At 40.6% G+C, this 23,192-nt stretch overlaps 1 protein-coding gene and 2 long non-coding RNA genes across 6 annotated transcripts in view; 2 read left to right on the forward strand and 1 right to left on the reverse strand.

The window, feature by feature from the left end:
- Positions 1-2,324, forward strand: part of LOC135342153 (uncharacterized) — a 7,222-nt gene extending 4,898 nt beyond the window's left edge. For 2 of the 3 annotated variants that reach the window (XR_010396772.1, XR_010396770.1), the window contains 4 exons: positions 1-82; positions 138-1,214; positions 1,329-1,558; positions 1,616-2,324. The exon at positions 1-82 is cut by the window's left edge. This is a non-coding gene — a long non-coding RNA (uncharacterized LOC135342153). The remainder of the gene's footprint in view (positions 83-137; positions 1,215-1,328; positions 1,559-1,615) is intronic. The other variant, XR_010396771.1, reaches the window with a different exon arrangement.
- A 6,356-nt stretch (positions 2,325-8,680) lies between these two features.
- LOC135343409 (uncharacterized) lies at positions 8,681-11,682 on the reverse strand. 2 transcript variants are annotated; one of them, XR_010397160.1, is made up of 4 exons: positions 11,359-11,682; positions 10,915-11,266; positions 10,807-10,861; positions 8,681-9,642 (listed from the first exon to the last, which is right to left on the reverse strand). It is a non-coding gene; the product is annotated as an uncharacterized LOC135343409 (long non-coding RNA). The 2 variants fall into 2 exon arrangements; XR_010397159.1 differs by having other exon boundaries at positions 10,915-11,682.
- A 5,559-nt stretch (positions 11,683-17,241) lies between these two features.
- LOC135343410 (uncharacterized) lies at positions 17,242-22,958 on the forward strand. Its single transcript, XM_064540418.1, has 12 exons — positions 17,242-18,474; positions 18,563-18,965; positions 19,085-19,554; positions 19,610-19,756; positions 19,836-19,922; positions 19,975-20,257; positions 20,350-20,787; positions 20,893-20,975; positions 21,181-21,351; positions 21,435-21,622; positions 21,801-22,165; positions 22,280-22,958. The coding sequence occupies exons 2-9, from the start codon at positions 18,587-18,589 to the stop codon at positions 21,232-21,234; spliced, it is 1,941 nt and encodes a 646-aa protein (XP_064396488.1). The 5' UTR covers positions 17,242-18,474; positions 18,563-18,586; the 3' UTR covers positions 21,235-21,351; positions 21,435-21,622; positions 21,801-22,165; positions 22,280-22,958.
- Positions 22,959-23,192: the final 234 nt, after the last annotated feature.

Raw genomic sequence — 23,192 nt, forward strand, 5'->3', positions numbered from 1 at the left:
TCGTCTTCACTGCCTTGTGTAAAAAGACCCCAACTGCCAGTTTTTGTTGAGTGAGAAGCCAGGATCTTCTCCTGGAGTGAAGGTAGCACAGATAAATCTGCAGTATTCTTATATAAATTGTCCAAATGTTTTTTTAGGTGGTGGTTGATTATAAAAATCGCCGAACAAGTTTCAACCTTACACCAAAGAGAAAAGTGCTTGGCAAAGCAATTGCTCGTCGAAGTAAAGCAAAGGTTGCTCAAGAGTGATTTAAAGATGAGAAAATACGAAAGCATATTATCAAGATCGTTGCATCAAGAGTAAAATCAGAATTGGTAACGCTTTGTAAGACATCACAGAATTCAATTTTGCTGCTTTTCATTCACCTATTTTGTTCAACATTTTGCAGCAGTGTACAGCTACCAAAATTCCTCGATCCAATAGAAGCTTTGTAATCGGAATGTGTGCTGCTACTTTATGCAAGCGAGTCTTCTACACAAAATTGTGTCGGGTCACTGTTCAAAATTGTATATATAGAGTGCATGTCTGCAATTCTATATTCATTTGCTTTATAAATAGAGTATAATCCTTCATGTTAACGAATTCTACAGGCATTTTCATTCTACAGGCATTTCACAAACTTGGGGTTGTGATATCGAGAAACTAGGTGAAGGACATGGAAACTTTGTCACAGCAGAGAAGTGGGGTAACACAGCTAGATATGTCTCGGTGGTGACATGCTAGAAGATGAGGATACGTGTCAAAGCCGAATGCTTGGATAATCAATCTGATGTTTGTAATATTATGGACATGTCAATTCAAAGCTCTGAACTATTTGATTTCTCACCAATTATTCGCCAGCGGATACACTATCAGAAAACGGACTCTCCAAGAGAGCATTGGAATTCAGCCAATAAAAGCGATTGTGACCAAATCAATTTACCCAAGCCTTGGCATGGTTTTACTATCGTTGACGATAATCTCGACATGAATGTTCATCGTCGACATGTGAGAATTGATCAGCAGACACGTTCTCTTCATCACTTTCAATGCTATGCCGTATCTGATGATACCCCCCACAGGTTGTAAAATGTATTAAGACTGAGAGTGATTTATTGCTGGACAACTTCGCAATATTGTTGGCTGTGTCAATATGTCACCTATTTTTCGAAGACGCTATTGATCAACATATCACCCATAAACACTCAAAAGAAATGTCACTTAAGTCAGAAATTGTAAGTCATATAATTATACATGTACATACTTAGAGGTATAAAAAATTATAGCTTCATGTGTGCATGCATGTTTATTATGTGTGTAATGCAGAGTTCATAAAATATATTATATAGGCTCCTCTAGGAGTTATTTTGAAAAACGAAAGTATAAGAAGTGATTTGATTCAAGAAGTTCTACAGAAATATGTACCATCACAAGGCAACAGTGGTCACACTCTTTTGTTTCGTGGTGATGCCTCCCGTGCAAGGAGTTGTGCTGAATTGAGAATAAACTCAGACGATGCGTTTGGAAGACTGCAGACATTTATACCGAAGATTGGCACACATTTGGAGTAATTTTGAAGGTATACGAAGATATAAGACTGTCATGCATGCGTGTCAATATCTATGATTTGATGCAGGTGATGTGGAACCAGCTTTATAACCGAGGGAAACTGAAGCATCTACCTGCTGACCCAAAGGCAAACTTCCATGCCTGCGATGTTACAGTTGTAACCGCTTATTTTCTAGTGTCAGCAATGAACATGCTGGGCATGAGGGCATGACTTCATTTCATCATATGCCTCAAATTGATTCATTTGATGAAAATAACTTGGATGAAAACGTGTGAGGAGAGGAAACGTGTGAGGAGAGGAAAGAACTTTTGTATACTTTTTGCAAGAAAGTTCCATGTTAATTTATCTTTTGTTACAAAGCCAACAGACCACCACCAGAGAGATGGGGTACTAGAATATGCTAATGAGTTGATGACACTAGGCATGCTTTTTATTAACTACAAGGATGCTGTACAAGAAGGAGATGGCTTCAGCTTATGGAAACATCTTCTACCAATTTTTCGTTTCTCTGGTCGCAAAAACTACTCTGTCGAAGTTTTACTTACGTTGTATCAGTTTTACTACGCTCGTCAATTTTTATGGAGCAGGTTTGTGAACACACGTGGATTACCATCTAGGAATAAGGCTACATATGGAATAAGCTGTGTAAGGATTGTATATCAGCTAACAAGTCAACATCCGCTATTACAAGAATTGGGAAGGCCCTTTTTACAATATCACCGAGGTGTCCAGTGTTAGCACAAAGTTTGGAACTTGACATCAAGAAAGTTTCCAATGAGTTACTGACTAGCAGTGTGCTTAAGAAACCATAGTTACTTCCCTACAGAAACAATACGAAGTGAGATGCAATGGTGAAAACATTGAAATTAAACGTGACAAAAAGTGCAAAGCTTCACAAAAAGATCTCATTTGGAGCAAACGAGATGAGATTTCAGAGCAGCCGCCTAGATGATGTTGAAAACCTTCTCCAATCTATCTGCATTTTGTATTGAAAATCAGTCCAACAATCTTTCTGACCGAACAGCGAATGGTAGACCATTTAGAGGTAATTGTTTCTTTGCTTTGGTAGTTGTACTCAGCGTGAAGAATGCTGCAGTGTCAACAAGGTTATCTTATCAATGAACCAATGAACGAACCGATGATACTAGCTGCAATTTCAGTTTTGCCTCAAGGTAACAATCTGAAACTAGAAACTAGAGACGTGGATCATTTAGAGTTATGGATTAACAGTTAATTTTGTTCATTAGAATATAAGCCAAAAAAGAACTATTTAATCATGTATGAAAAATCAAGACATTCAATATCAAATTCACAGGCTTTACATTGGCATTGCCTAGTACAAATGTCACAGCACAAGCATTTTTTACTAGGTGGTAGGTGGAGATGGGTCCCGAAATAAAACTAATCTTCGACATTTATATGTTGTCTTTATATGTTGTCTTCCACCTTTGCATTTTCTTCCACCTTTGCATTTGATGATTTACCATCCCTTCCTGCCCGACCAACAGCCTGAACATATGATTCGATGTCTTCACACGCACCAAAATGAATTATACTTCGTATATTGGGAATATCGATTGTTACAAACGTAGATTAGAGGAGGTTGATGAGAGAAGTTGATGAGAGAATGCTTTCTTTTATACATGATTCTGTGCAGCTATGATACATGTCAACGAGTCTGACCCAGGAGGGTATGTACCTAAATGTTTGCGAAAAACCTATAGAGCAGGGGACAGTCATCAAGCCTTTGACAAAAGATTACACATCTTGGTGAAGAGGGGCCAAACTTTAATAATTGGTCGCCAATAGGTCCAAACGTTGAGTGCAACAATATACCTTATGTTTGATTTATCAGGAGGAACTGACACAAACACTTCCTGGATCATTCCGACGTTATTGCTTGCTTCTGACTCTTAGTGGCTGTGGCTGTTGCTGTGAGGGCCATGATGTTGATACTCCTAGGCAGAACACTACGAAGCTGAGTGTATTCAGTACGAAAGCTCTCACCCCTGTGAAATAAAGCATCTTAACATGCTCTTTTTTATTACACCACTTACCATTTGTGAAGGCCTCATCAATTACTAGAGCAACAACATTGTCACGATAGGGTTTGGACTGAATTACACTTCTCCATGTAGATACGATAGCCTCAGGGCTGAAGAATACCAGCTCCCTAACTTTCTTCTCTTCTGAAGAGCTTTCTTTGGTGACACACCCAGCTTTTAATCCCTTCTCCGCAAAACCGCAAAACTTTGGACTTGATCCCTCATTAAAGCTATGAGCGGGGAGACCACAATCACAATTGATCTTTGGATACTTACATCTCCAAATCTTTTTAAATCAAAAACAAGTGGAAGAAGCCCATAGCAAAGGCTCTTGCCAAATCCAGTAGGGAGAGACAAACACATCATTTCCTCCAACAAAATATTCAGACTAGAATAGCCAAGGTGAATTGCAGCTTGATTGATAAGCTCGCTGTCCTTCACTGCTTGCTCTGCGCTAGCAGCATCCTATTGCATGCATTCTACCACAAAGACTATACCGTGGGCTTAAGAATGTCACATGACATTGATCACACGCACACAACACAGGTGCACACACACATACACGGTACCGACCACATACACGGTACCTGAATCTGTGTTTGCGTGTGTGTGTGTGTGTGCGTGTGTGTGTGCCCTGTGTGTGTGTGTGCCCTGTGTGTGTGTGTGCCCCTGTGTGTGTATGTGTGTGCGTGCCTGTGTGTGCGTGTGTGTGTATGTGTGAGCCCCTGTGTGTCTGTGTGCATGTAGAGTGTACGTACATACACACAGCTAAGCTGCTTAGCACTACCAATTCTAGATACAACTACTATCTACCATTACCAGACCATAGAGCTTCTAGCGATTCTACAAACGGCATGCAACAAGTACTGTAGCAACTACAACCGGCTGTATTTTTAATTTATGGTATTTTTAATTTATGGGCTTGATTTTAAAGTCTACAATAGGCCCTAAAGTAGACTCTAAACATTCAGTAGAGTCAACATACAAGTCAACATACAGCTTAGGAAGCTTGTACTCACCACTGCCACTGTTTCTCAGCCACACCCAGTATCTTGTGTAGCTGCACAGAAAAAGGCTAAGCAACGCACTACAAACTCTCCTATATACTTACTACAATAAGCTGTATGAAGCTTCTAGCGAATCTAAAAAGCCATGTAACAAAGCAGTATTATACGTAACTACTACTTACGGCTTGACAGAAGCAGATCACAGCCAATCCGTCGAGCATCATCTTGTAGATCATCTTGTAGATCTTTGACTGGTCTTTCTTCCTAGTCTAACTTGCACAATCAAAAGTCGAAGCGCTTTCAAGTTGCTTTCAAGTTACGGACAGTTTTCTAAGAACTGATTAATTTGTGCATTTTTTAAAAATCAATGTGGCTGCGGGGGTGTTTCCGCAACGTGACGTCATGTCGGTTAACTTTATCAGTCGTCTTGTCATGCTCGTCCTCAGTCAGTTCTAGGAATGCAGCACCGTCCCAACTTACAGGGTTTTGCAGAGTTCCTGCGCATGCGTAGAGATCTGCCACCATGTGATCAGTAAAAATGGATTCTAAAGTGAAGTCCAGGACTTATATCACTATGTAGCTAGCTGAGGCAAGTAGTAAAATCAAAAGTGGGCAGCCCAGAAGTCTATCTTGGGATGGTGTTGTCACTGTCATTGGTCCTACAAGGCTGAAACACTGCCATTCGATTGAAGTCTTTATAAGGATACGGCCAACTTAAAATGTTACAAAACTAGGGTATTAAAGCTTCCTCTTCTACCCTACCAAGTTCCTATTGGTTCGAACTCATGCATGGATGTATTGTTTTGACCACGATGTCAATCCCACACTACAGTGAACTCTGCTACATTCTACAACATCCACGAGTTAGAGCTGGCACCACTGGTTGCAAGCTCGAAGTTTAATACACTAGGCTATTTAATACACCAGGTAATGGCGACCTCTGCAAATTTTAACTCCTGCTGATGCATGCTGCACTCACAACATCACTATAATAAATTAATTTGGGGTTCAGACACTTCCACGCTGGAGTACTCTGGCTCACCAATTACATCGTAATATCATTTCTGTACACATCACCCTCCACTGTTATAATTATGTGAAAAGAGAGTTTTGAGGCTGCCTTACTCATTTCCACACACACGTGCACTTGACCCTTAGCTAATAGTCTGCGGTGAGTCTTCGCAAGTTCATGTTGCAACAACTCTGCAAAACCCTGTACGTCCCAACTTAATGTTAAAACATACACATTTTCACGCTCTATAGAGTATTGTAATATTGTAAACATGCCAGAATAGAATAATTTTATTATGGGTGTGGTTACATGAGCATCATAATTATATCTCTAGCGCTGCAAGTGTTGTGTCAATTTACTACTAGTACGCTCAGCTCATTCAAAGACATACCTCAAGTTGTCTACAGACACTATCTATAATCTGACCAGAGACTGCAGCCTTGCCTTCTCCGTGGATAATAGTGCAAAATGTGCTCCTCAAGCATACAGTAAAAGTAAAATTTTTTTCTTTGTACTGTGATTTTCTTTGTACTGTGAAGCAGCTGTACCCCGCGAAGTGGCCTTACCCTATGCTATTTTACCTGAAACAACTAGAGACGTACTATACAAGATTTGATATTGGTGTTTTGTAAATAAACGAGCTGAAGATATTTAATTTATGGTTTTTGGGCTACAGGCACATGAAATTCTGTGGTAAATCTGAGCCAAATTTTCCCATCAAATTTTCCCGTTATACGGTATGTATTATCAACTCATTGTTGTTGTACCACGTATGATTGTGTACCACGTATGATTAGCTAGAACTAAACACCCCCTCATTTTACTTTTGACTCGGTTAATCATTTTTATATAACATTAGATCATGTTTGTCATAAATACTTAAATACTGCAATCTGATTGGTTAGAGGAAATGTTCTATCCAATTTAGAAAATCATGTACTTCAATAGAAAATCATGTACTTCACTTAGAAAATCATGTAGCACAGTTTAGATAAGAACATTCAAATCTGATTGGCTAAATACTCATGGTTGCTATGATCTAAAATGCTTAGACACTGTTTAAGAAGTTTCCACATGATTTAGAAGTCCTCAGGGCTAGTAGAACCCTCACTGCGTTCGGGATACTACAACCAGCCCTTTGGGCTTCTAAATCATGTAGAAACTTCCTAAACAGTGTCTAACTATTATGTAGACCCTGCATTGCTGCAGCTCGGGAAATAGCCGCGGCTTAAAAACGCGAATCTAATGACTACTTTTGCGGTTCTTGTCTCGAGGATAATGAATTCATGAATTCTCTAAGTTTGCTAAACCACAACCACACGTCATATCCGGCCGTATAAAATTACATTGAAAACCTTGTTTGGGACAGCCAGCACCACATGCAGGTACCGGTATATGCGACAGGTCAATTTTTATATGCTTAAATTGGCTTCATAGCGTCAGATACAATTTAGATGTTCTTTATGCTACAACAAAACACAAGCAGCTTAGTCCAATAGTATTCAGACAGTATCACTAATCAGACAGTATCACTAAAACCATGTCAGATGGTCACAACAAAACACAGGCAATAGTATCATTATCAACTTGATGGTAAATTCTTGCCTTCAAAAGGGTAACACGTGACCAGCTCTACCAGTCTCTTGTACATAGCTACTGATATCGTCTGGCAGGCCATCATTCAGGCCAACATGAATGATTTGCCGAATGTTGGGACAATCAACATACCAAATGCCATAGTAGTGCGAAGATTGCCACCACCCTTAAATAAACGAATGATTTCATTTATGGGCTGGATCAGTTGCGTCATGTGACAGGAAATGCCATACTTAACCCCTAACGCACCATAATTTAACTGGTTCCACATGGAATATGATGGAAACAGAAAAAGAACAAACGATCAAAGATAATAATTAACCAAGAAGAGGTAATTATGTATGGATACGGATAGCATCAAGTTTGTATTTCTTCATGTTGAAGAAGAAGAAGAGAAGAAGTTGACTAAGAAGTTGACTGCCAGAGAGACGGTACTTCCTGCTTTAATTTCCCATTTCCAACACTAACAGGCTCCTTCACCTTCACTATAGTGACACGGTCATCAATATCAAATTCAGATAAATATAAAACGTAAGAAGTTTCGGCTTGAACAGGAGATATAGATCGAACTACAGCTTCCAACGGTGAAAGCGGTGTCATTTTTTTTTAGGAGTTGTACACATTATCATTTTGTTGCCATGTTGCAAGCTCATGGATTCAATATTAATTTTAAATTCCAAAAATGGTAGTACTGTACATGAAGAAGTAGTACTGTACATGATTAATTTAATACAATAGTGAACAATTTTTATCCACTGTATACTGAAACTGTATCGAACCTGGAGCCTGAGACTCTACTGTGATCCTAATCCACAGTGCAAGCGCATATTATCTATAGTACGTTCATTTAGTCTAGAGAGTAGATTACCACAAATGTGTGAGTAGTTGTACTTAAATGTAAATATCGGAGCATTTCTAAGAAATGGTGTTGATACCCGTGTAGATGAATGACTGAACTACAACATATCCAAAAAATTGTGGTGATTAATAGAACAACAGCAAATTGTTATAGTGGGTAATCTTGTACAGCTAAGGTCCTAGACTTCATCACATAATTGTTCGTATCCTGGCCATCCCTTTATGGGTGTTACAAATGTTCACAGTTTACAAATGTTCACAGTTCATGATTTACTGGTGTTCAGGTACTGTTAGAGTAATAACTTTTGAAAAATTAATAGCTTAGCTTTCAAATAACTGTAGTAAGTTTACAGATAAATGGGCTACATTTTGATACCGAAAACATCCTATATGCTTATTTCATTGCTGAGATAACACTGAAAATGAGATAACACTGAAAAGCTACATAATTTACTATTTTCTACTGTTTTGATGACATCAGCAGCTGCAAACCAGCTGCAAACCACAAACCAATGATGCTTTAATCAACCACAAACGTAATTAAAAGTGGGCGTACAGTTATTGTACGCCCACTTACGTAGTGTCATCGATTTGTGGCTTGTGATGTCATCAAAACAGTAGAAAATAGTAGAATATGTAGTTTTTCAGTGATATCTCAACAATGGAATAAGCATAGAGGATGTTCTTGGTATCAAAATGTAGCCCATTTATTTGTAAACTTACCAGAGAACTTTTAAAGCTAAGCTATAAAATTTTCAGAAGATATTACTCAAACCAAAAGTGTACCTAAAAACCGGTAAATCATGAATTATAGACACTGTGAGCATATGTAAGACCCATAAAGGGATGGTCAGGATACCTAAACCATTAAACTATTGTGTGATAAAAGTCTAAGACCTTAGCTGTTTAAGGTTAGTGTTTTATTACTCTAACCGATTACCCACTATAACAATTTGCTGTTGTTCTATTAATCACCACAAACCCACCATCTTATGTTTCCATGGAAACATTTTCAGAAAGAATTGAAAGAAGAATTTGTTGGCGTTCCTGACCTAGTCTAAGTTGTTACAGATTGTTTACAAGTGATTCGCAGCAATCTGATAATAGGGAGTTTGCCAGTCGCTCGCGCACGCGAGGGGCTGTTGCCGCCAGTCTAACTCATTGTATCAACAATGAACTCTATTTGAAGAAATGGATGAGTACATTCGTGGTGATATTGGACACCTAAGTTGTGATGTGTGTGCTAAAAATTGTCCTTGTGGTGCACAAAATCACTCTAAATTCATTATACTGTGATTCATAAAACAAATCATTCGTGGTGATAGTTGTGATGTGTGTGCTAAAAATTGTGGTGCTTGTGAACTAAATTCATTATACTGTGATTCATAAAACAAATGTTGTATCTTTTCAAAATAAACGTATCTTTTCTGTCACCCACTCCACTACATCTGCTATCAGTTTTCCATTCATCGGGTCGGAGGGTGATGTCTGGGGGTGAGAGAGAGAGGGTGATGTCTGGGGTGATATAAGTCTGGATGTGAGAGAACTGGGTGGTAGTTTGAAGTTGAAGTGTGTCTGTGTAAAAATAATTAATTTTCTACATACTCGTGAGATTGGTATTCACGCTGGTCAGCACTGCCCAAAATTCAGTGTGGAAAGAACCCATTATGCCCCACATAATAATTATGATTGCTTTAAAAAGTGCTCATGAGATGTGCCTTCACAATGGTGAAGTGAGAGCGTGCTCTTGAGCAGGATGACCTTGTGAGTCGTTCTTGTCCTTGTCAACACAAGAGCTTTAACCTTCGGATTCTTAATTAACAGTGAAGTGAAATGTCTGTAAATTCTCTATCGGCCCATACAACAAGGAATAAAATGGTGCAACATGTGTTGCCATAACAACCACGGTCACCCGTTTTTATCATTTTAAATGCTCGGCCAGCGGTGAGATAAAATCCAAAAATTTTTTTTTATGGATCAGCTTGACTAAGCTTGATTTTCACATCATATGAATGTAACAGTGCTAAGATAACAGTGCTCAATTTGAAGTACAATACGTACATGTATTACTATATCGGTGAACGATCTATGAAATTTACAAGCTCGACTGTTCATTAATGCTGATCCACTACTGATATTCTAGCTATACTATACTACTTGCCAGACTCCTGGTCTTTCACCCATAGCGCTAGCGTCTAGGTCCATGTCATCAGTCCCAGACAGTTCATCAGCGTCTAGCATAAAGCCTTTGGGAGGTATCCTACTATCCCCTCTCCTCCAGAGGAGACATCGCCCTCAAGCTGTTCAAAGCACATCGGCACAAGTAAACAATCTAGCCATTGCTTCGTGCGGTAAGATGCTAATGAAATTTTAACATAGCAACGTGGCTTGGAAAATTCTAAACTAAATTGCACGTGATTCTACAGCTCTTCCTCTATACAGGGATGTGCGTATACAGGGATGTGCATAGTTCAAGCTACTTCCTAAGTATCGCAGAATTAGAATTTCGCAAAAAAAGTCACTATTGCGGGCCACGATCGACGGTTAAAGGGTTAAGATTGCTAGGTCACACTCGATATACTGGCCAGCGTGTGTACATGTACCACGACAACGACTAGGAAACTGCTACTTTGTTTGTTGAGGGGTGACAGCAAATTGGTAAATGTGAAATGTATGTTTAGTCTTAGTACCTCGAAAAGTAACCCACTATACGACATAGCCTCTATAATAGGTACTTACCGTGAGGTCATTCACTTTCTATTTCTGTTTCGATATCGTTGCTCTGCTCCCAATCCTGTTAGACCAAGTGTGTGAGTGTGATAGCCAAAATTAATGTCTACAGCTTACGGAAATGGCTGGTATGGGGTCCCCAGTGGCCTTCAAACTGGATGTATGCCGGGCTTGCTACCCACTTAGCTGTAGAACGGAAGGCAACAGGTCGATGCTATGGGGCTAGTTGCTCATCACAATACACAGCACATGTAACTGCGTAGAGTCGTAGAGTCAGACAACCAGTAAACACATCGTCTACTAGAGTGATTTGGTAGAGTGCAACTGAGCCGTGACAATAAACATTAGGTGAGACATGAATTATTACCAGTTGACCCATTTTGTAGCCGATCTTACTGAGATGATCGGCCAGCTCCCTCGTTGGTCGTCCAGACGCTCTAAATGACAGTTCTTCCTGGATACTGAACCACTGAACCACAAGGTAAACACGAATAATGGCTACAATCTAGGGTCATTGAGCTCAGCTAAAAAATAAAGCCCATAATAATTTACGGTACTCACCTTCACAGGAGGAGAGTGCTTTTGACCTGTCGCAGACTGTGTAGCTAGTATAGAATTTGTAGATTGACTGTAGAGAAGTGTGAAGGGTCAAAGATGGCTGTAGTCTTTCCAGAAAAAATAATTCCAGAACAGTCGGCGCTTATTTTAGGACCTAAAAAATTATGTTGATGCTGACGTGGCGCTTAAATTATGGTGGCGCGTAGTACGGTTGGTGGCAGCAGAAGTTGAAGTCAACCATGCATTAGTGAAGTGAAACACGTACAGTGTGCGTGCGCACACTTCAACTTCTAATGCACTTCAACTTCTAACTGTTTACATGTACACAAACATCACTAAAAGATGTTTGTGGACCAAAATCAATAGACCTAGGACTAGGAGTGCCTTGCATGCTTTTCACAAAAACTTTCAAACTCCTTTTCTATATAAAAAGCACCCAATCATCCGGATGGCAGGCCCCGCGGATTGACTCGAATAACCGCGGCTATTATTTCAGTATTTCAGTGGCCGCGGCGAAGGCCCCATCGAGTAGCCGCGGCTAGTTGATTAATCACGTCCCATTTTTAGAGCCACATCATATTACGACACGTGACGTCACGCTTGATCATGTGAGCTGATGTGAAAGCTGTCCAACCTTAATTAAATGAATTACTCGTGTTGTAGTGTTTGCAGGTTACACATCTCGGATGCTGGATTGTTGTTTTAGCAGTTTAGCAGCAGTCGTGTGTGGTCCTGCTCGGTGTGTGGTCCTGCTCGTCTGTGGGTGCTCGTCTGTGGGGTTGGTGGGGTTGATTCGTTCTCGCACTAATTCTCGCACTAATTTGTTGCGTAGAGTTTTGTGGCCTAAGTGAGACGAAATTGTGGACTGGTGGAGTTAAACATCTGGTGGAGGTAAACATTTACATTTTAGGATTGGTCGTCCCGCAGAGTTTTGGTGTGGTGTTGGTGAAAGACATATCTGATGCATTCTCCTTGGATAATACCTTTGTATAATTTGCGTGAAAGTATAATTTGCGTGAAAGGGCTATGTTTTCGTGTTGATATTTTCGTGTTGATATGTTTTCGTGTTGAGTGTGTTTGTGTAGGGTGTGTTGGTGTAGGGAAAGGTGTCGTGCTTAAAACTTAAAAATAGTGATGTCTAAAAAAATTGGTTTCTCCACAGCAAAATACGGTGGGGTCAATAAACGGTATCCCCGTGTTTCACCGTGATGGAGCTACACACAAACGAGCTAATAGACTGTCAACCGTTCATGCTATAGGCTCTGGGAAAACCAGACATTTGGAGCAGAATTTGGTATTAAGCTATAGCTAAATTTGTGCCTACAGTGTAAAATCTCAAATAAAATTTTATTGGTGTATAAGTATCTATAGTCCTTTTACTACCTCTCTGTAAAATCTGATGCTCTAAATCCAACTCTTTCCATCGAAGCACCTCGTCCAAACTTTCGCTATTACCTTATTTTTCCTAATTGAGCAATGTTTGAGAGGCGTTTTTCTCGATACTACATTTTACGGCTTCAAGTTTCTAACGCGCATAACTCGGGTATGAAACCAGGTATGTGAACACTAAGCATATCATTATGTAGGCAATGCTCTGCTCTATCATTTGGTACATTAATCAACGAAATTTTAGTCTGCTCCAAATGTCTGGTTTTCCCAGAGCCTGTCACATATAATCGATCGTTGTATACTAGTGACAGCACATGCACGAGACTTAGTCACTATAGGAACATTTTCAAACGGCACACAAATCACCAGATTACCCATCTATGTACTGGGAATCCGTATGGCTTCAGTTTATCATAACCCTGCACGTGTCAATTCAATTTATGTGTCAATTCAATTTATTATTGCAGGGCATTTCATAATTTTATAAATGCCATACGCAGTAAATGTCTCAAGGAATTCTCTCCTTTGTAATCTTAATACCTTTGTAATCTTAATAATCCTATTCCTCCGTCACATTAAATAAACAAACTATTAAAGGATGATGGAAAAAACAGTGAACTTATTTCTTAAATAGCATAAGGACTCGGAAGAGACGGAAGATAAGAATGATAAAAAATAATAAAAAAGGTGGACGAAAGAAATGCAATTGGAGCAGACCAGGAGCATGAAACCAGGAGCATGAATACATGAATACACCAGGAGCATGAATACAGAATGATGACCCACCACCACAGTTGACACTACATTTTAGCTAGCAAGTTTAACAACCTATACCAACCTATACCAACATAACTCATTATAGTCGACAAGAAACCATAGTATTACACAATCATATTCATACAGCAGTCAGTCATTGATTAATTACTGTACATTTAATAAATAATTATTTTAGGGGTAGAGTAGGTTCATCTTGTATCCAATCATCATGGAATGTCTCTCATGGAGAACACAACAAGCAGCAATTAAGCAAGGCACGTCCCTCTTCAGGAGACACCGCCATCGACCTTTTAGCCTCATGTTCAACAATAACACGGGCTTTGCTTAGACTGTAGTTAAAGAGTTTCTGCTCAGCTGTCAATGAGCCATGATCAATGAAAGCCTTTAGCAACCATGGAAGGAGAGGGTACGCAGGATCACCAAGCACCAACAGTGGAACAGCTTGGCCACAGATAAACAGTGTACCGCCTTGACCTTCACCCATTTCTCAACCTGTGGGGGGGGGGGGGGGAATTTTTGTTTTTGGTATATTGATTTGGCGTTCGAGTTTTTCATCCAAATGTGTTTTTGTTTCGTCTATGTATGATTTGAGGGTGGGATTTCTTGAGAATACTTGTGTGCAGAGGAGGAATGCCAGTGTCAAAAGGTCACAAATTAAAACACCCTATGTTTTACATGTAAAACTGAGTTTACCCTCGCGCCCCTGAGTTTATACACCATCAATAGCTCTTTATAATCACAACAGAAATCGGCACCCACTGCATTCAGTGCAAAGAACGAGCTTCTGCCTATCGAGATTCTGCTGTTACCGATCTTAGAATTCCCAGGTGTGATGGGTTTCGTCATATTCTTTTATTGTCTGGTCCCCATTTACCCCTTCCATTGCCGAATACCAGTGCGTGATAAGATTCCCTTTGATTCCCTTGGTGTGAAGTTTGGATAGGAGGAAGTTGCACTGAGTAATAGCTTAGCTGCCCGGATCTTTGTTTGGACCTTTTAGGATAGGGATGAGGAGACCTTCCCGAATGATATGGGCCCAACAAGTGCGATTGAGGTGTGTAAGGGGTGGTATTAACCATTCTCCCGCGTGGACTGTTTCAATACCATCCGGGCCAGGGAATTGATTGCGGATTCCACCTCTGAGGGGACAGTTTCATTAGGGGTTGAGATGGACTTGATGGTTTCCAGATGATGTCCCTTGGGCAGAAAGATGACACTGGGGGTGGTGAGAGGAGGTCACTGAGCCCAGCCCAGCCCTCGAATTTTTTTCCATTCACAGTAAGGGAGGCAGTCAGAGCTTCCCATAATGCCTTTTGATGAGTGTCCTCTGTTGACGAGTCAAGGTTGTCATTCAGCAGATCTTTATTGTGGTGACAGAGTTCAGAGCGGAATTTACCCTTCGCAGCTTTGTATTTTTACCACAGGTCCAGTTGGTGTATATCCCATTTTGGGAGACTGAAACTTTTTCAGTGGGATGTGATTAGCGGTGCTAGGTGGTATGAAGGGTAGATAGGATTATTCTTATATAGGATTTTGTCTCTCTCAGTTAGGTTTCTCCATTGAACAGCATACTGGCAGGTGGTCTGACAAGCTGACTTAATAGAGCTGTTGTGGACAATGATGTAGTCTATCGTAGATGTTGTGCTCACTTACATACGTGTGTGATAGTACCCTCTGGTTGTGAGCTGACCAACGAATATGCGTCCTTGCTCGTTAGAGGACCACCTTCTGTACCAGTGAAATCACCCAAAAAGATCACTTCTTTGTCTGTTCCAGTGCAACCGGTATACTGAGAAGAAACATAGGGGCAGTTGCAAAGGCAGAATTTGAACATGTTCAGTGCTATCTGATGAACATCTATAATTATGTAATTGTTTTTCCTGTCGATCCATTGAGAGTCGAGAAATGCATCGTTGTATAAAAGTCAGAGAGATGTGAGCACTGTCCAACAGATATCCTCCTCAATAGCATCGTCGTCGTACTTGTATTCTGTGTGGTACGAAACATATGAACATATGCTATTATTACAGGTCAAACAATTTTTTAATCATAAACAGACCACCCCACACCACCCCACCCCACGCTCAGCTAACCTACCCAGCATACCTAGCAAGTCACCTGTAATGTTACCCATAAATTATTCCCAGCAACAGCTTGTCACTGTCACTCGTCTTCAACTTTCGTTTCAGCAATCTCTCTGCAAATGGACCAGAAGTACACCCTGGTCCACAGCCACAGCTGTATCCCACTGCTGATAACATTTAGAAATGCTTTAAAATTCGCTATTACGTGGCAAATAACAGGAGAATAATTATAGAGAAGACGAATTGATAGATATGCACTAAACATTTAACCATAGATAATGTATTGTTTACACAATATTTATGATATACATGTATTCACAATGTAGTGCCATCTACAAAAGTCAACTCTACACTTAGCTTAATAACATTGCTTACATAGTTAGAAGTTGTGTCCCACCGACTAGCGCTACTCCATGTAAAAGCCCAAAATCATTTTTACAAGAATGGCAATTAATTTTTGGTTACATTACTCCATAGATTAAGGAGGGAGAGGGATTGGAAACGCAAGTATATATTGACGTCATGTATATAGGCCACCGGGCTTGAATCGAGGTAGCAAGGACAGGGCATTGTTCCTGCATACATGCTGTAGGGGAGAGCTTGTAGCATGATCTCACCTAAGGGACTATATTATTATGCCTGTTGGCTGTCTTACTATTGTGATATTTATGACTACAATAACAACAAACTACGAAAAAACTTTCTTCGTCTACTCCTGACTTTTTAACTCGTATAGGGATCCCATAATCTTTCTGAAGTTCTTGTATTTGCCTGGTGATGTTACATACACAAACGGTAAATTGAGCAAGGTGTAACTTCTCACATGAATGTCATAGAAATAGGACATTACAATGAACCTATTCCTATGCAAACTCTGAGAATAATACGTAGTGTACTATAATTAGATAATATGTGATTGTAACGACCTTTTGATTCAGTATAACAATCGTCCTAAATACAGCTAGAAACCGTCTCCAAAAGTACTCGAAGGAAGGACTATCTATCCTTTGCAGGATATTTCACTCGGAAAAGAGGAAGGAGGTCAAGTCCAGACCAGGTGGCAAGAGACTCAAGACTTGCCGACTTGCCGGTTGGACGAGCGTTCGCCTTGAACTCCAGAGCAAGGCATGGGTCTTCCCACGAAGGTAGCAGGTGATGAGCTACGGCTGCTAATCGAAGGACACCTCAGTGAAGAAGGATTCAAGTCATAATCGACGAGAAGACAAGGCAAGAGGAAGGTAAAGCATATTGGTGCCTTTACCTAGCTGATGATTATGGTGTGTTTAAACATAGATATAAGAAGGGAGAGGGATGGCACTGCGCACAATCACTTCTGTGTAATGCCAAAAGGTTGATCCGCGTTTCGGCTCTAGACACCCCACCAATCCAGCGGGAAATGTTATTACTATCCCCACTGGGACTCTTGGTGCCTACGTCACCAAGAGCTTGAAAACTTTCGAAGGCAGTTTTTTGAGTGTTGTATTATCGTTTCGGCTCGTTTCGGCTCTATCTAGTGGAAGGAGACTACAGCCCAAAATATTAATGATTCCCTCTTTCTTAAGTAGCTGGGCATTGTATGCAAGTAAAATAAAAGCCACTTGGCTTTAGGTTGGTAAGTAATGTTCATTTTTGTCTTAGTAAGCTGGTTTATAAAAGCAGACTTTTTGTGTACCCATTTAAGAATGTAGGTAACTGTCTCTTTGTATTCGCAGAAGTTTGCTAATTCTCTATCATGTCTGTGACTGTACTGGAATACTCAACGGTACAGACAGAGCTCCTCTCAACTGTCCAAGCTGGTCTCACTGCTGCTACCTTGTTGTGACTGTTCCACTAGCCATTGCTAATACATAGAGCTCAGTAGCTACTTTTTAGCCTAGTACTAGCTAAAAGCATGGGTTGGAGGAAATAAAGAAGAAAACATTGACCGAAACGCGGATCGTCAATGCTATTTACGTAGGGTTTCCCATCCCTCTCCCTTCTTATATCTATGGTTTAGAGAAATACGTGTATGCAATGATGAATATGTTGATGAATACAATGATGAAGAGCATGAACAGGGCGAACGTAAAAATAATGATAGAGCGGAAAACGACTGAGCGTTATAGAGACGGCAGTCAGTCGTACAGGAGCAGCTAAGACAACACAGTAGAGACAGAGTAGAGACAGAGCATGAGGCAGCCCTACGAGAGAGAGACTGAACCGACGGAGTTAGCCAAGCAGTTATGGAAGATAAATTGCCATCAACTGAGCACAGGAACTGAATGCCCTGAATGCCCAGATATTCACCCTCCAAGAAATTACAGAGAGCGGCGTTCTCTGACGAGAGGCGACCCTTGCCGATTGCCAGTAGAACGGAAAGACGACCCCGTCCCAGATCACAGTAGACCCAGATACCAGATTGACTCTGGATACTCGTAGCCCAGTTAATACGGGTAAAAGGAGGGGCAGGGCTCCACCAATAGACGGCGAGGATACAGAAATAAGGTTCCAGGATTGGCTACCTGCATTGATCCGGACATCGAAATGGAATCAATGGAATCAATGGACCACTGAAGAAGAGTTGGCAGGACATCTCCGTGGACGTGCCCTACACGAGTGGGAGCTGATGGAGGAGTGTGATTGTGTTAGGGCTAGTGACATATTGTGTACTCGATTAGACCCAGAGGAGGTTGGACACGATCACGCGAGCTAGTTTTTCTGCTGACTCAGCACTGTTTTGTAGGGCAAAACCAATGTACATTTCAAAGAGGTATATCTCATCTAACTAGTAAAAAAATCACTGTTTTTTGTGTTTTCCTATTCAAGTAAGTAGTCTTGCTGTCAGTAGCCACCCGATCCCTGCCGATCCCCGCTCATTGGTGACAGTGCAGTGAGTTTTATAGTTTTATGTGCCAGCTAGCTATCATGAGTACTTTTTAAATTATACAGCATGTAATATTATTCTAATCTATCAACAGGAACAGAAGTACCTGGTACCCAATATGGCCAACTTTTCAGATACTGTTGAGCAGTTGTGTGAGGGTGTTAACGCTCTAATGGTCACTCCACCACCCACCCCTGTGCCTACAACACCCCCTGCTAGACGTCGGAAGCAAAGTGTTACCCAACTTTCTCAAAGCCCTTCTTCTCGCCCAAGATTAAGACAGGGTATAAGAGACCAAATAATTGGTAAGAAGTTGTTTGGAAAGCATACGAAGAATCAACCACCTGTTTGGTCGAAAGAAGAAGAATCAAGGCTGATAGAATTTATGCTAATCTTTACGGAAGGCAAATCGTGGGTGATGCACAAGTACACCCCATTTTGGAATGAGGCTGGGAAGCATATTCAGCGATGTCTGAAAACGTTTCACCGTCGATCAGGTACATAAGGTTTTAGGTATTGTGGTTGCTAGATAACTTTGACATTATGTGTCATTCGGGCAAGAATGTTTGTTTGGATCGTGTATTTGTAATTATGACAATGTACTTACATTCTATAGGGAATGCCTGCCGTAAAAGGGTTATCAACTTGTCATCGAAATTTGAATCTCCCCTGCAAGCCGACCAGAGCTGTAACAGTGAAGAAGCGATTGTCACTTTTGAAGATAAGTCTTCTTCCTCAGCAAGTCATTCTATGCCCGTTTCTCCTAAGTCCAGTGATCCTTTGGTTGTTATCGGAAAATGCAAAGAAAACTTGAGGTCACTTAAACAAACAGAACAACTAGAAGCTCTGTCACAATTGTTTAGTGATTTTGGCCAGGTAGTCATTCCACCTGACTTCCTAGAGCTAACTCGTAATGCAGTGTGTAACCTTAAGGAAGAAGGTAGAGCTAACCTTGTTTATAAGCTTGCCAGATGCCTTGGCACAAAGCGTGAAGATGGTAGTGACACATTGCTCCCGGTTAAAAGAATGCCAACCGGTTTGATTGAGTATATTGTCAGCTTTTTTAATGCGGAAAATCTTCAAAAGGTATGTCTTAACCATTCAAATGTAACTGTGTAATTATCTTGTTCTTTAAATATAGGTACAATGTCCTGCTGACTACAGACTTTGGCAACAAACGTTGTTCGGAATGAAGTGGGTAAAGATACATGCTGGACCCATGTGGAGTGAGGACACAGTTTCCCAAGGAAGTACCCTGGGTCATAGCAAAGCTCAGAACCCTACGAAGGTATTAATTGAATATCACATCACATAATTATTTAATGGTTATAAAGGTTCCTGTGCTATAATTTTGTTTGCACTGTCAGGCGAGAGTCAACATACCTGGTCTGTCTGATAGAACCCTAAGGAGAGATATAGTATCAAGTGGCTATACCATGGGATCTGAAATTCAGGTAGCATATTTTCTAAATTTTGTGTTTCCAATTATGTTTAACCCTACAATAGGCCAATGCACTTGACCAAGCTGCTGCAATGTTCCCAACTGACACCCAATGGTGGATCAAAGGGGATGCAGTCGATATAGTCCCGGGACTAAGTGACTCCGTTAGAGGTGAATGGTCTGGTGATGTAGACCTAAATGACGGCAAGCTGCAACTGATGTTTTCTGAGTACCAAGAACGCTTGGACAAGATCAAACACTTTGGCATGGGTACCAAAACGGAAATTGAAGCTGGAATCGTTCATGAGAATCATAAAATGGAAGACACTCTTGCCTTTCTTACTGCAAGTAAGTCAACATGTATTTTAAGCATACCGTTAGGTCCATCCCTGTAACATAGTGCCTTATTCTGATGTGTTTATGCTGTAATTATCCTTCAGAACTAGTGGAAGCCAATGCTGACTATGAAAACAAGCTGAAAAATGCTAAAAAATTGGATAAGACTATGTTTGAAGCTGCCTGGAAAGTAGAAGAATTGGATCGTGTGTGTATAGGGTGTCGTTCTATACGCACAGAGCTAACTGTTGTGCTTGATGGATTGCGTGAGTCAGAATCTACCGTCCAGCAACTGAATATCCCCCGTCGCCTTACTGCCATTAGACAAAGGTTGTCTGCTATCGTAAAGGCGTTGTATCGATGGAAACGAACAGCTGCATCTCATGTGTTTGTGTTCATGATATCATCTGAGCTGCGAAACAAAAAGCCGTATGCATTGCCTGTTCAATGTGTTCCATGTGTCGGTCTGAAAGAAAATGATATCAGACAGCTTACAAACAAGCTTATAGCCGAGATTGTGAAGCGCAAGATGGAAGTTGTAGGTACATGTTGTTTAACCATACATCTACATGTACATGCACATGCATAATTATGTTGATTGATTGCTAGCTGTATTCTGTGTTGCTGACCGTGCATCCTTTCCTCAGGGTCAGTGTCAAATGGGGAGTTTAACTACATGAGATACAAGGGCTACACACGTCCCTTGAGTGTTTTCAAGATCAGGGCAGATGTACGCTCTAGATACTCTCGGATGTCTGAACATGCTGCACTACCATAATTATACACTTACCATGTGTTTCTTACATGTATGTTGTTATGAGTCCTGCATGTGAAATTAAATAGTAGGAGTGCATGTTGAAAAAAACAACACTGGAAATTGTGTATTCATGACTGTCTTGCATATTATTTATAAGTTTCGACGTTGTTATTGTTAGGGTTCCCTGATGGTACTGTTCATGCAAAACGTGACAACCCTGCTGTTTCAGTAATGCTTCTAAATGAAATTTGGAACTGGAAACAATTGGGTGCTTCTACAGAGGATGTGATTTCTCGGCTGCGCCCAAGAACTGTCCCTAGTGGCTACACGTTTAACACATGGATATCTGGTACGTTTTATGTAACAAAATAAAACTACTGATGACTGAAATGGTTCCCCAACTACTTTGATCAGTTATTATTCTTACTACAGGGAAATCAGAGAGTATGCCAGATATGTTAAGATCGATCCTGTCTCAACTTCAGTATACCTATCTCGTACACAAATGGGATAGAGAAGGCATTCCGTTCAAACAACATGTCTATGTGCCTGAAGTACACCCTCTAACTGGTAAAACCTATCATGAGAGGGAAGACGAAGACGAACCTCATGTCTTAAAGGTACATTGTACATGTACGGACATGTACATGTTTTAGGTCACTTAGCATTGGGGTTAGAGTTTGCATATAAGTAATGCTTAGCAGTTTAATTGTAAAATTTGCTGTGGTGTAAGACTGCATGTATACTTTGCTCCTACATAGTATTTTATTATGTACACATATATTCTGTTCCCTACAGAGAATGGCAACAAGTACCAGAGAGGGAGGCCCTGATAATGTACATGTAGAGAGGTATGTCGAAGCTTTGTCTTGTCCTTCAGCAAGGTTGACATATTCTGCTCTGTCTGGTGCACGGAAACAATCGGTGCAAGATGCAGAAAGAATGTTCAGTGTGGACATGGTTGAATTCATGAAGGACAAAGGGTATGATATCGAGGCAACCTATATCTCTGCCATTGGTAATTGGCGTCGATCATGTGACGAGCGTGGTTTATCCCAACTACAAAGGTGTCGGTACAATCATCAACTCTTGATGTTTGTCATGGATGACCTGATGCCGTGGCACAAGACTGACTATGATCTTAGTGTAATGGAGGTCAATAGGTCAGTAACTTTAGTGAATATACATGTATCTTCCAAGGAAAATAAATATGCCTGAAAGTATCCGTTGGCCTTAACTTTGCATTTAAGTTGATGCATTACACAATTTATATGCAGAAACGTTTCCAATGTCTGTGGCTTCACACGGCAAACGTTGATAGCTGTGACGACTAACATTGAAAGTAGAGAGAAGAGGAGGATGGATAATTTACAGATGGGTATACCCCCAGAGCACCCCAGAGCAAGCACGTCTGATGATGTAGAATGTTTTTTTAGCGTCATGCGAGACAACCTGGGGAAAAACTTTACGCTCAAAGAAGTCAAGTACAATTTTAGGAAAGTCTGTATGGAATTTGAGAAAAGAATCAATCCAGACCTCCCTTACTTTTATCATACCTCATATCATACCAGGTTTGCTGAGGGTGAGCTTCCCTCATTTGACAAACCATCGACAAGGGAAAAACGAGTGCAACGAGTCCCTCAAAGAGAGCAAACTGCTTCTTTTGTACCTGGGCGAGCAACTCTCCCAGTAAGAGGCTCTCTTTCTATTCGACCTCAGTTCCATAACAAGCCGCTTGACCTTCCTCCTCCTCTAAGTGCCCCAGTCCACATTTGCGAACACTCTTATTCTCAACTCTAGCTGGTGAACTGCAATTAGTGTGCAAACAGTTATGTAATTAACTCGTTGTGTCATTGTCTTATAATTATTGTGTAAACTTTTGATGTTCCCTTTGAGTCTGAAATTAGACTGAATTTGTCAAATGAATTTAATTGATGGTTGATGATTGATGATTAATGAATCAGGTTGGTACATAATTATAATTATGACTGAATGATACAATAAATATTGGCACGCATGACAGGCCGTGATACAACACAACAAGATATAAAAGAGTTATAAGCACGTAAATTCATCTTGTACTAGCGCACTGAACAACAGGAAGGGCCCACTGCCCTCTAATCGTAATATCGATTCCAGCATAATATCCCGGACCACTACGCCATGCCACACGGTACTTAACCCATGAAA

Source organism: Halichondria panicea, chromosome 10 (assembly GCF_963675165.1).
Source record: "Halichondria panicea chromosome 10, odHalPani1.1, whole genome shotgun sequence".
Lineage (NCBI taxonomy): Eukaryota > Metazoa > Porifera > Demospongiae > Suberitida > Halichondriidae > Halichondria > Halichondria panicea.